Source organism: Electrophorus electricus, chromosome 7, assembly GCF_013358815.1.
Source record: "Electrophorus electricus isolate fEleEle1 chromosome 7, fEleEle1.pri, whole genome shotgun sequence".
Classification (NCBI taxonomy): Eukaryota; Metazoa; Chordata; class Actinopteri; order Gymnotiformes; family Gymnotidae; genus Electrophorus; species Electrophorus electricus.
The window spans coordinates 19,344,765-19,357,264 of record NC_049541.1 but is presented as its reverse complement, the minus strand read 5'-3'; the positions used below and the strand labels follow the sequence as shown (position 1 = coordinate 19,357,264).

Here is a 12,500-nt window from a genome sequence, read left to right as displayed (position 1 = left end):
TACGTTTTGCTTACGCAGGTTCATGAGCATGTCACCACACCACTGCTCATAAAGATTTACACTCTTTATCCTGACAAATGAGGTTTGTAAGTAATCCACTGCAATCGTTTGCAGACAAGGTTACTGTTTGCGTAACTTATTTGGAATCTCTGGATAATGATTCAAAATGTGTTCAAGCAAAGGGGGGAGATTAGAATGCAGACTTGAGATTCTGACAGTTGATGAATATTCTCTTCTAAATAAAATAGACCAAAATTCTGGCAAATATGGAAGATTTTTTTTTTTTTAATTTATGGAAGCAAAACTCCATGGTTACGTGACAAATCTCCATGGTTACGTGACAAATCTCCATGGTTAAGTGACAAATCTCCATGGTTAAGTGTGTTCTGAAGCCAGGGCTTTCAGATCGGTCTGTAAAAGCTTGCTGACTCGGGAAGCGAGGTTAGGCTGAACAACTGAAAAGAGAATCCGAAATGTAAAGAAGATCTCAAAAATCTCAAAAGTGTTCACTCCGTATTTGGCTAATTGGGAAGGATTACTGGATAACCAGAGGCATAGTACAAGTAAATCTGGTCTGCTAGAAAAATCATTAAAAAGAGCATTTGAAAATGCTTCTACACATATTAAACCTTAACCCTAGTGTGTTGATGTTCAAATGGACAGGAGTCAGTCTGCTCCAACAAATGTTCAGATAATACTGTTCGGCTCCTCAGAGGGTTCCACGTTTTGGCCCATAACCATGTTTGTAATACAAATAATAACGTACCAAGGAAGTCATTTAGTAGGAAAACATTTCTGTAAAAACAAGATGTTCCGTTGACATGGTTCATACTTCTCTACAGGGTCGAGATTAAACACATTTAGACTGGAATAAGTTTCCATCTCGGCAGGCCAGAGCGTGCATGCTGCCTTAATGCAGGGTGGAGGCTAAGAACCCAATAAATGGTATGAGGGCCGTTATTATCTGCTGGTCCTCTGGTCACAGAGAGATGTTTGCTTGCCGTCATGATGGCGCTAATTTATTTCCAGAATACGTAGTGTTGATAAAGCATTGTCCAAGGACCCTGGGGCAAAACCCAGACTGAACCTGGGAACCAGGAAGGAGGCGAGTAAAGAGTGAGTAAGCAGGACAGATCAGCATGGCAGTTTGGTTCAAAAATCCCTCCAAAGTTTTCTAGAATTTAATGATTTATGCCGACGACCCCGTTATCCGCAGCTAACGCTACAGGCGATTCTACTGCACACACGTTCTGTAACAGCTGGTCCCACAAAGCCTGGGTGTCTAACTGTTCCCAAGGCAAATTCACACACACAGACACACACTCACACACACACCATAGATAAAAAAAAAGAAAGCATGTAATATGCCAACACATACATAGTTTGTTTCCCTTAATAAATCCCAGTTTTGAACAATTAAGTGCATGAATGGAGAAAGCCATAAAAATACCCGAAACCCAAGAGGTGTGATAAAGTGTAAAATATGTATTCTACAAAAGTGGGCAAAGCTTCCTGACTGATGGCCGCGTGTGGTTTTTTTTTATAACTGTGCGCTGAAAGATGGATATTCCTCAGCCCTGTTTGTGTGACAGGAGTCCTTCTGGCTCAGAGCAGCACAACCCTGCTGAGGCTCCCGAACTGAGCAAATTCGTCCCCCACACAGACTGACTTCACTCGAATGCTAAAGGACATGCAACTGTTAGAAATCCAGAAAAAAGGTTACTCTGGTCTCGGCAAATGTTTTAAAAAACGTTTCTAACACTAAAGTAGATTCGGTGGTAATCTGAACTTGGTAGTTTAATTGTTAAATATTTTGGACGTTCTGAGGCCTTCTGAGGGTGCAGAGAAGCCTACCAGTGTTTGTCTGGCCCTGAGCATTTTCTCAGTCAAGGTGCTGCTTTGGGGAAAGCTGGCCCTGGTCAGCAACACCCTGAGGTGGACCGTTTGTTTAGGTCAAAACGGCAGCTCTGCACAACCTCACCACATGTGCCCCACACATGACTGTTTGTGTGTGTGTGTGTGTGTGTGTGTGTATGTGTGTGTTTGCGCACAGATGTATGCACATTTTTCACTTCCATGCACAGAATTAACAGGTCTATGAAGTGCTTTGAATGTTTCGGCCAAACTGGTCAATCTTCTGTCCACACTGAGAATCTGTGCAGTCTGAATTTAAAGCTTTGGGTTCAACAATTTTGGTGTTATTTTCCCTGTCCTATTATGGAAACACATTTGATGCTGGATTCAACACTTTCATACAATTTCTATTAATAACCGTCCAGGTCGACCCTTAACCATCCTAACAAAAACTTCCACTTAGCCTTCAGTCTAGGGAGTAGGGAGAAGGGAGTAGGGAGTAGGGAGTAGTGAGTAGGGAGAAGGGAGTAGGGAGTAGGGAGAAGGGAGTAGGGAGAAGGGAGTAGGGAGTAGGGAGAAGGGAGAAGGGAGTAGGGAGTAGGGAGAAGGCATTAGGGAGTAGGGAGAAGGGAGTAGGGAGTAGGGAGTATGGAGTAGGGAGTAGGGAGAAGGGAGTAGGGAGTATGGAGTAGGGAGTAGGGAGTAGGGAGAAGGGAGTAGGGAGTAGGGAGAAGGGAGTAGGGAGAAGGGAGTAGGGAGTAGGGAGAAGGGAGAAGGGAGTAGGGAGTAGGGAGAAGGCATTAGGGAGTAGGGAGAAGGGAGTAGGGAGTAGGGAGTATGGAGTAGGGAGTAGGGAGTAGGGAGAAGGCATTAGGGAGTGATCTGCAATTCTGAATATTATCTTCATCATGACTGTATCTAGATTTGTAATGCATTCCCCAGTATTCTATTTTGGACTTTATTGTAATATTTTTCACCTCTCACTTATGTTGATGTTGAAGGGATTTACTTATATTATCTTTAGTGGTTTCTGCAAAAACTTCACGTACATAAAAAAGACAAACACTAGCAATAACATAAAAACCATTTCAGGTTACCTGCAAACAGTGTTTACTTTATAAAAAACCTTTTTCTGTAGAGTAGATTTGAACCATGTCATTTTCAAAATTGCCCATCACTAATGCGACTTACTTCCTTGGTGTATGACCTGCTGTCATTCTGCTTCCCTGAGGTTTCCAATAATAGAAAAACATATAGAAAACTATGTTTAGATGACATGTCCGAGGCATTAATACTACAATCCACCCATCCCTTTTGGAATATGCTTGACACTAATTAAAAAGATCTTACCTGAATGCATAAAGACAAAGCCCCACCTCCTCACTCTTTCTCTATCTCTAACACTGGTGCTGAGTTTCCCGTGCGATGTGCCAGTATTGGTTGCATCCTGGTGCTATTGGCCACAGCTGTGACAGCAGAGCAACTGAGTCGGGAACGCTGAGTGTCAAATCTAACACACTCCTGAGGCACCACACTGCTCCACACACGCACGCACGCACGCGCACGCACGCACGCACGCACATATCCTAAAACATCCTACTGTGTAAAGCTGTCATAACCACCATATTTGTGATAAACTCACAATATAAACATGACCAGGCAACCAATGAAAGCGCATATAAAACTGAGGATGTCACTGACACCCACTCGACCTCTTGATGATCTGGACTGGGGTTCATGAAGAACTTCCGAGCAGCACAGCTGATCTACATTCAGTTTTTTTTTTTGTCTTAAAGATCATCAAAACAACAATATTCATCTGATCCCAGATTCGCTGCAAGTCTGAACTTTATCATGGAAACACAGGAATCTTGTTTTCTAGAAACATCCCTGCTGAGTAACAGGAATGACCAGAGAAGACATGAAATGACGAGTCAGAGTAAGCTGACTGACATTGGGCCCTTAGTGAAACGTGAGTTTAAAGGACCATAAAAGTCGTTTAAGGAATTTGGCAAATTCACAATTTCTTTGTTGGTGTTTAGTAAAAATGTTCATTTCACATAGATAAGGATGTCTATATTTTTTAAAAGTATGGTTTCCAAGTTGAAGAGGGGTATTACCTGAGACCCGTTTAAAAATCACAAAGAAAAAAATCTGGGTAGGAAAAAGAATAAAATTCAAACATGACTTCAAACACGAGTGACAAAAAAAAAAACAGAGACAGCAATCCAGGGTGAAGTGTTTCCACTTAATCTAAATACATTACGATCTGCCCATAGTGCCCATCTGCACTGGCCTAGAAGGATACCTGTTTTGAAATGAAAGGTGAAAGTTATACATCGGTGAAATGGCGAGGGAGGAAGGAAGGGGTTAAAAAACACTGGAGTGAAACCTCCGCAGGAGGACTGGTTACGGGTCAGCCCATCTCTCCTACAGGGGAAGAAAATGTGACATGAAGTAATATTATTAGGGAAGAGAGAGAAAGGTAGATAGTAACAGGGCTGGAGGAAGAGACACTGTCTTCCTGTCACATGATGTCAGATGCTTGTCTGATGTAGCACGTACAGGAGAGGCCTGCTAAGTCTGGATTTAATATAATGCAATTTGGTTTGATCCAGTTTGCCTCAGTTCGATAAAATCAGATTATAAGTGATTAGCATTAGACCAGCTGACCATTAGACCATTTGAAGTGGTGACATTTGACTGCACCTGACAGATAATGTGGGTTTTATTATGTACTGCGAGAACAGAGCTTTTGAGTAGAGAGAGGGAACCGTGAGGAAGAATTTAGCCCCAAAAGGGAAAAATATAGCCAAATCTCCTTTAGTGCTGAAGCTCCTACTAAACAATGCAAAGTAGATAGAATCCATACACTAAAACCTTCACAGAATACAGGAAAAATTCTACAGGCATTTTTAAAATCAGAGTCTGACACCTAGCCTAGATCATACCCGCGACACAGTCAAACAAGCACCTCCAATACTGCAATTCATTTTCTAATGCTTTATTAAATATCCTCTCATTTCTCTGCTCATTTCAGTAAGAGGTATTGTGCATTATGGTATTCGTTCCGTGTTTTCATAACAAGTTAATCACAACTGTTAATGGCTAGCAGTGTTGACTGCCTGTGTTATCTTTTCTCACTCAGGGGGAGCTTTACGGTAGTAACAGTCAGGCGTCAGTTGAGACAAGGCTGCTAAAGACCATGTCAAGAGAATACAGGGGCATTAAAATACCTCCACTTCAATGCAGAAAAATTCTGGACATGATATAGGAAAGCCCAGGCTGTGTCCCAATCCAAGGCTGCATGCTGACATGAGCACTATGACCTTCAGTGACCTTCATGAAAAAGCACGTTACACAAGTAGCCTCCTTATATTTTCCCTGTCTAAGAAGGTGTAGGTAAAGGCATGGCCAACCTTGGGTGGTCTAAGGGCGAGAACACCTATTAAACACTTTATCAAAGGATAGCCTGAATGAAGAGGAAAGTACTTGAGTGTCAGGAGAATGACAAGAACTTTTTCTTTTTTACAAAGAAAGGTAGTGAGAAAGAATGCGTCTCCTGTACAACAAGTGCTTTCGTCTTCTTTAGCAAGTTCTCATACCGCAGCGGGAATGGCATGGGAGCTGTCAGAAGTGATCGGACAAAAAAGAAAGACAAAAGCAAGAAAAGGAAGTTTCATTACTGCTCTTATGAAAGGCAACAGAGGAGTGTCGGAAGCAGCTCGGGAATGAAGGAACCCTGTCGTGTTTAGAGGACCTATTCTCTGGCTTTGACAGACACAGGAACACCAGAAACAACCAGGAACGTTCAAGGATGGTTGGGGCAGGGGTGGGCAGGGGTGGGGAGCGGTGGGGTGGGGTGGGGTGGGGGCGGCAGACTCAAAACAAATAAAAGGCCAGAAGGAAATAAAGGGTAGCCGGGGAAATAAGCACAGGCGTCATTGCAACACAGAGAGAGAGAGGAAGAAAGGAGTTACCCATAAGCAGACGACGCTTCACCCTCCTGTCCACATCAGCTACTGACGTGGTATTGAACTCAGAGCTCTCAATTGCAGCCTCATCCTCCTCTAAAACACAAGTGACAGAGGACAAACAGGGAGCAGTAGGTTAATTAGAAGCCTAATGTCCTTCGCCCCGCAAAGGCAGCCTTGCCGCAGACCGCCCCGGCCTCGGGCCCACAGGGAGCAGGCCAGGCCGGCCTGCTCGCGGTGGCCTCCGCTCGGGTGCCCGGTCTCAGACCGCCTGACCCTCTTGGCGTTTGAGCACGAACCAAAGCCAAGAAGCCAAAAAGCTGCGAAAGAGCGCCAATAAACCCCGTTAGAGTGTTAATAAAATAAACGAATAGATAAATAAAGAGTATCAAATCAGACTCTCTCCCAAGAAGAGATCGGTCTCATGTTCATGAGAAATGGGAGGAAGGACATACAGAGGCTTACACTGCAAAAACCGTAAACGGGACGTTGGGTAAGAGGGGGGGTCCCGGGAGGGGCTCTCGGGAGGGGGTCTCGGGAGGGGGTGAGGGGGGGGTTCACATTGACATTTGATGTTGCCGTTGTAGTCTTCCATATCAAACGACTACTCAGTTACCGCAGTGACAGAGAGGAGACAGAGAGGAGGAGAAAGAGAGGGAGAGAGGAAGAGAGGGAGAGAAAGCTGGAGTGGGCGATGACACACGCTGAGGACAAACTGCATGACTGGAGGATGACGAGAGGACGGCAAGAAAGGACGGAGCACTCCAGGCCGTTTGTTAGGCACCGTACGCGCACACGCTGGAGGAGGAACAGAATGACACAGGGAAAGGGGAGGGGGGATGACATGACACAGAGCGAAGTGCCGTCTCATGGCCGCGAACCATAAGCGGGACCTGTGGTGGGTGTTGGGAGTGTGAAGGAGCATGCAGGAAAGGAAACAGGGACATGTGGATGACAGACGTCTGGGGGCAGTGCTGGTTGCCTGTTTGTCTATGGAACACATCACAACTGGCTTGGACAGTCAAGTCAATGCAGGGAACTAGGTTCAGAGAGAAGGGGGGGGGCGGGGCCGGGGGGGGGGCTACGGCCAGGCTTGTATGGGTTACTGTGGCTGGTTAATGAGCATGCAGATACGCCAGCGGGAGGCTGGCGTTAGAGTCAGAAGGGTTGAGCGAATCGGGATGAGCAGGGAGGAGGGCAGTTCAGAAGATGGGCCAATCAGCACAACAAAGGGAGTGGGGTCTGCTTTGATGCTGGGCACTTCTGGGTCATGAAAGTCTGCTCCGCCTCCAGTCTCGTACTGCTTATTATAAGTGGCAGTGTGCTATGGGTTGGGGAACACTTTACTTTACTGTGCACATACTAATGAAAGAATGTTTTGTATGGGCGTGTGTGTGTGTGTGTGTGTGTGTGTGTGTGTGTGTGCGTGCGTGTGTGTGTGTGTGTGTGTGTGTGTGTGTGTGTGCGCACATTTGTGCCCATTTATCTTGGATAGAACTGTGGGCTCAGATAGGAGAAGGGATACAAACACTCCAACATTGTCCATGAGCAACTGGGACTCATTTTTGATTGGCTCATGTAAAGGTGGCAACAAATCAGGGGCTTGAAGGGAGCACAAAATAACAGAAAAACCAAAACCAGAGAACAAAATACATTTACCTACTAACTCTATAATGAATGAGTAATAGGTGCACTACTGTAAAGGGCTCAGGGTTTACTACTTAGTTTTATAACAATACAGAAGGGAAGACGACAAAATTAAAAGGCGAGAAGAGATTTACACACATTTTCATGCAAGCGAATGAAAGCTTGTGTTGTTAGGGAGGAGAGGAAGTGGACGTATGAGCTAGTTAGGGAGAGGAGGATGTAGAGGGGAGAGAGAGAGAGAGAGAGAGAGAAAGAGGGGACATGCAATTGGCATGACAAGGCAGCAGTCTACATGGGGAAGGAGCGGCAGGTGGGTGTGAAGTGGAGTGGGGGCCATTTCTGTGTGATTTAGCCATGAGGTTGCAATATGACAGGTTTGGTGCATGCTTGTTTTTAAAGGTCAAGGATCAAGACAGGCCATTGGCTAGCTGCTTTAAGAAGGGGCGGTCAAGAATAGAGCTCATTTTGTTGATTGGCTAGACAGGGGGACATTACTTTTCTGATTGGTTCAGGGCACTAAGTCGATGCAGGCTGCAATTGAGATGTACGCTCGTCACCTTTTGGTTACAATGTCTTTTGCCTTTATTATGTGAGTCCGAATCACCCTTTAAACTGCAGACAAGACAGGCAATCAGTTACTTTCACCAGAGAAGTAGGAGGGACAGGAACAGGAAGAGCGAGGAGACCGCAAGAGACGTTGCGGAAGGGTTCTAGAGTGAGAGGCGAGAGCCACACAGCACAGCTACACACACCGACCACCACGAGGGTCTGGACAGACAAACACAGGTAGGAGGACAGGGAGGAGTAGAGAGATGGGGAGGACAGTCGCTACGCTCCTGGTCTCCGCGGCCGTTGCCTGTCGCTCCACGGCTGCTGTAAAGGAAGACTGCGATGAGCGGGACAGCAGGCGGTAGGACAGGACAGGATCCACTGGCTCCTCCAGAGAGGTCTGGGTGGTCCCGTACGGTTCTGCATGGTGAAACAGCACCATTCCAGTGTAGAGGAATCAGCAGGAATGACAACATACACACGTTCAGGAGTTTATTGCATTTGGGAAGAGTCTGATGAGATGCACAGAGGTATTTTTGTGTGTAAGAGAACACCGCAACGTCACAAGAGTAAGAGTTTATAATACATCCAATGGCAAAGCGAAAATCTTTCCAGAAATCAATTCATCACAGTTCATCACAGATCTGTTCATTTTCTCCTACGTTTCTGGACTCAGTGGAGAATTCAGTGGAAGATGAAGCTCTGGAAAGGCTGTTGCAGTGTGAAGCCCCTGAGGTGTCTGGGTGTTGGCACCAGGCAGACTGGTTCCACACCATGGGCGTATACACATGTCCTCTCTGATTGCGACAACAACGCAGACACATCCAAAAACAGCCTGGAGGTCCAAGTTGGAGGCGCGGTGTCCTTGTGAGCCCCACTATGGTCCAACGCCTAACGGGCACGTGACTGCGGACGGTACACGTCGCAAACACACGCCCTCCCGCTCGCTGAAACTTTCTACGCTCCCGTGCGTGCCCGGAGTGATGATACAAGGTCACCTTAAACGCGTTCGCGCTCTGAAAGCTCAATGAGGAGACGGTGGGGACTCGTGGGAACAGCCAGTGTTAAAATTATAAAGATAAAGCAAGCGCATGTCCTGCTCAGACAGTTCTGGAAGCATCCTGCGACCTCTGCGTTGGCGCAGGAGACTCTCAAATAAAACAGACTCCGCCCTCCTGTCCAAACAAGGAACGAAGGCGCCACCAGGCAAAGAAAAACAAGTGTATAAAAAAAACCTTACCTGCATCCGTCCATTTGTTTTTCCAAAATCCCCCCCAAAAATACAGACACATAAAAACCCCTCTTCTTTTCCAAGGTTTTGCCGGTGAAGGAGGTGCTGCCCACATGGCGTATAAAGTTTTCCCATTTCGGTGGATATGGCAGGGCTCCATGGGCCAGCTGCTGGCCTTTGCTGCCATTATGAGGATGATGAATGTGTTTTGCGCTCAAGGCGTTCAGTGATGAAGTTTCCATCATCCAGCACATCTTCCCGCGCACACACACACGCACACACACACACGCGTGCACACACACACACACACACACAGTGCTACCTTTCTGCTCAACACCCAAACTCCATCTTTCTTTCCATACTACTCCTTCTCTCTACCTTTTGCAAAGGGTAGAGCAATGATAAAGTTATACATTCATTTCTTCCCCTAATAGTATAACAAAGGCGTGTGTGTGTGTGTGTGTGTGTGTGTATAGAAAGAAAGACAGAGAGAGAAAGAGTGTGTCTATGTAAGTGTGCGCGTGGAAGAGATGAGAGAGAATGAGAGAAAGCAGGAGATGAATGACTGAATTAGTGTCTCCAGTCTTACTGCTCCAGCTTATGGGCTGTTCAGGCACCACACACTCTCCCAAACTCTGGCGTCATCACATTTATACTATGCGTACATAGAGACAGAAAGAAAGAAAGAAAGAAAGAAAGAAAGAAAGAAAGAAAGAAAGAAAGAAAGAAAGAAAGAAAAGGAGAGAGAAAGAGAGAGAGAGAAGGAGAGAGAGAGCAAGAGAGAGAGAGAGAGAGAGAGAGAGCAAGAGAGAGAGAGCAAGAGAGAGAGAGAGAGAGAGAGAGCAAGAGAGAGAGAGAGAGAGAGAGAGAGAGAGAGAGAGAGAGAGAGAGAGAGCGCTACGAGGCAGAGCACAGCTATGAGGTGAAGACAGTGTGACCCATGTGGCAAGGATGGGTGTTTGTGGGTCAGATGAGCTCTGTGTGTGGCAGATGATGGCAGGGATACAGAGGAGGGCTGTGGAGAGGGATCATGGTCGGGCCCAGCAAGAGGCAGGCTAGGAACCATCTAGGCCCGTGTGTTTAGCAGACAGTGATGGCTCAGCCTCGCTTTAGCAGCTAGAAGTTAGTGTGTCTGTGTGTGTGTGTGTATGTGCGTGTGTGCATGACTCACCAATGCAGGTCTTGAGGTCAGAGTGCAGGGCATATTTCTGGTGACAGCCACACAATGGTCCAACATCAGTGTCTTCACAAGTGTGCTGGCAACCTCCATTTCCATAGTTACACGTCACTGGTAATGCACAATGACTATGAGGCGGGCTTAAAACGGACAGACAGACACACTCTTCCACACACACACTCTCTCTCTCTAACAATAATAATAAAAACAGGCAGAATAACAATAACACACATCTATTTTAATAGATGTATTTATACATCTATTAATAGAAACTAGAACATGCTATTTGAAATCCTGCATCCTGTCTGGGTCGTAGGTCGGATTCTTGTGCAGTGTGAGGGAATGGCATATACTGTTTGAGTACAGTTCCTAGGCAGAATTCTGTAGCTTTTCCACCAGAAACTGCTCATAAAACTGCCGTACATATTGCCACTACTTAAACATTCATTTGTTTTATGTGTCATATAAATTGTGCAGATGTAAACTAATACAAGAACACTTCCTTAATCCATGCACACACACACACACACACACACACACACACACACACACACTCATATACCCCTGATCCTCTTTAATTGAGGATATTAAAATGTTTCACAGTAGTTCACTCTTGAGACTTTCACTCTTGGAACACAGAGTGTTGCCAAACCAAAAGCTCCTTCGCTTTCTCGCTGCCTTGACTGATCCCTCATCTCTCCCTCCCTCCTTCTCTGCCTCACTCTCTCCCTGACTCTCTATCCTCCAGCCTGGTGTCTAGTGGACTGGTTCAGGTGAGTGTGTGTACACGTGATTGTGGAAGGACCACTTGTTTTAGGACCACCACTCATTATCTTTGTCTCAAAAAGTTTTCCAAAAAAAAAGTTTAAAACACCTGACCTGGCAAATCAGGTGTAAGGCGCAATCCAGCGTACCACAAATACCTCCAGCCGAACATGCTGAGAACATGTGAATAGACTCTAAAGACTAAATGATGAAATATTCTACTTGTGCACCAAATTTAAAAGACTTCTACTCTATTTAATTTAGCTTTTTTAGACATGATCTGTGTTCATTACCATATTTTTTAGTCTTCTTAAATTTGCTGACAAAATTAAAAGACCAGTAAAAATCTTTACATTTGAATCATTTTAGTTTTGTTTTTTTTTCCTTTAAATGGCTCCAAACCTAGTTTGGAAGTTTTCAAGACAATTTATATGCAGAGTTTGAAAACTCAAACTTTAGCACCCCAGAAACGAAAAGGCCAAGCTTACAAATTACATTTTACCCAGAAATCCCTTTATTTGTTCTGGACTAAAAGGGGAGAAAACTGTTTTGGATGGGGTAAAAATGTTAGAACTCCAGACATAATACATCCATTATCTCACTCGAAGTGCCAAAATTATTCAAGTGAAGCTGCTGTGTGACCACGTAAGTGAACTAGAATATCTGGGTGATTCTGCCAATATGGATTTCCACACCATAAAATAAAGGTTAAGTTCGTGATGTGATTTCAAGATGTGAAAGAGAAATTTGGACTGTTCTGATTATAGAGATGACCTAGATCATTTAAAATGTTTTGACATTCTGATTGGTTGGAGATGATCAAGCAGGAAGGTCAAAGGTCACACCAGTGTTTAGCGTGCTTATGGCCATGTCACTTATAGCTTTGCTGTTCACTTGCATTACATTCTTTTTGGCCAGAGGAGTCCCACTCGGCCCCGACACACCAACCTCATCTCTACTGTATGTGTATGTAGAGAAGGTAGAAAGAAACAAAAAAAGTGGAATATGAACGATGCTCAACCTCTCCAAACATAATAAAACTGATCTGCATGAGACCCGATATTAGCACGTGTAGATAACAATATTGTAAATGGGGTAGTTAAAAGAAATGCACATGTTGACTCCTGCACAGTTGGGTTACAGAGCAAAAAAGTGCAGTCATGCAAAAATCTCTGACTGAATGCTTCCTGTAACGGGTTTCCTTGAGACGGTGGACACTCAACCTTTTAAGGATTTGTGTCTGTTGCACTATTTGATGCATCAAGTACAGGTGTGTGGCCGGAGAGCTTGGATAAACAGTCAT

The 12,500-nt window shown here is 45.0% G+C and overlaps 1 protein-coding gene across 2 annotated transcripts in view; it reads right to left on the bottom strand.

Annotated features, from left to right (window-relative positions):
• The window catches only part of scube1 (signal peptide, CUB domain, EGF-like 1), a 59,701-nt gene that overhangs the window by 21,918 nt on the left and 25,283 nt on the right, over positions 1 to 12,500 (bottom strand). The window contains exons 6-7 of one of the 2 annotated variants that reach the window (XM_035528614.1): positions 10,427 to 10,543; positions 5,835 to 5,924 (exon numbers count right to left, since the gene is read on the bottom strand). In XM_035528614.1, coding sequence (XP_035384507.1) covers positions 5,835 to 5,924; positions 10,427 to 10,543 — 207 coding nt within the window. The remainder of the gene's footprint in view (positions 1 to 5,834; positions 5,925 to 10,426; positions 10,544 to 12,500) is intronic. The other variant, XM_035528615.1, reaches the window with a different exon arrangement.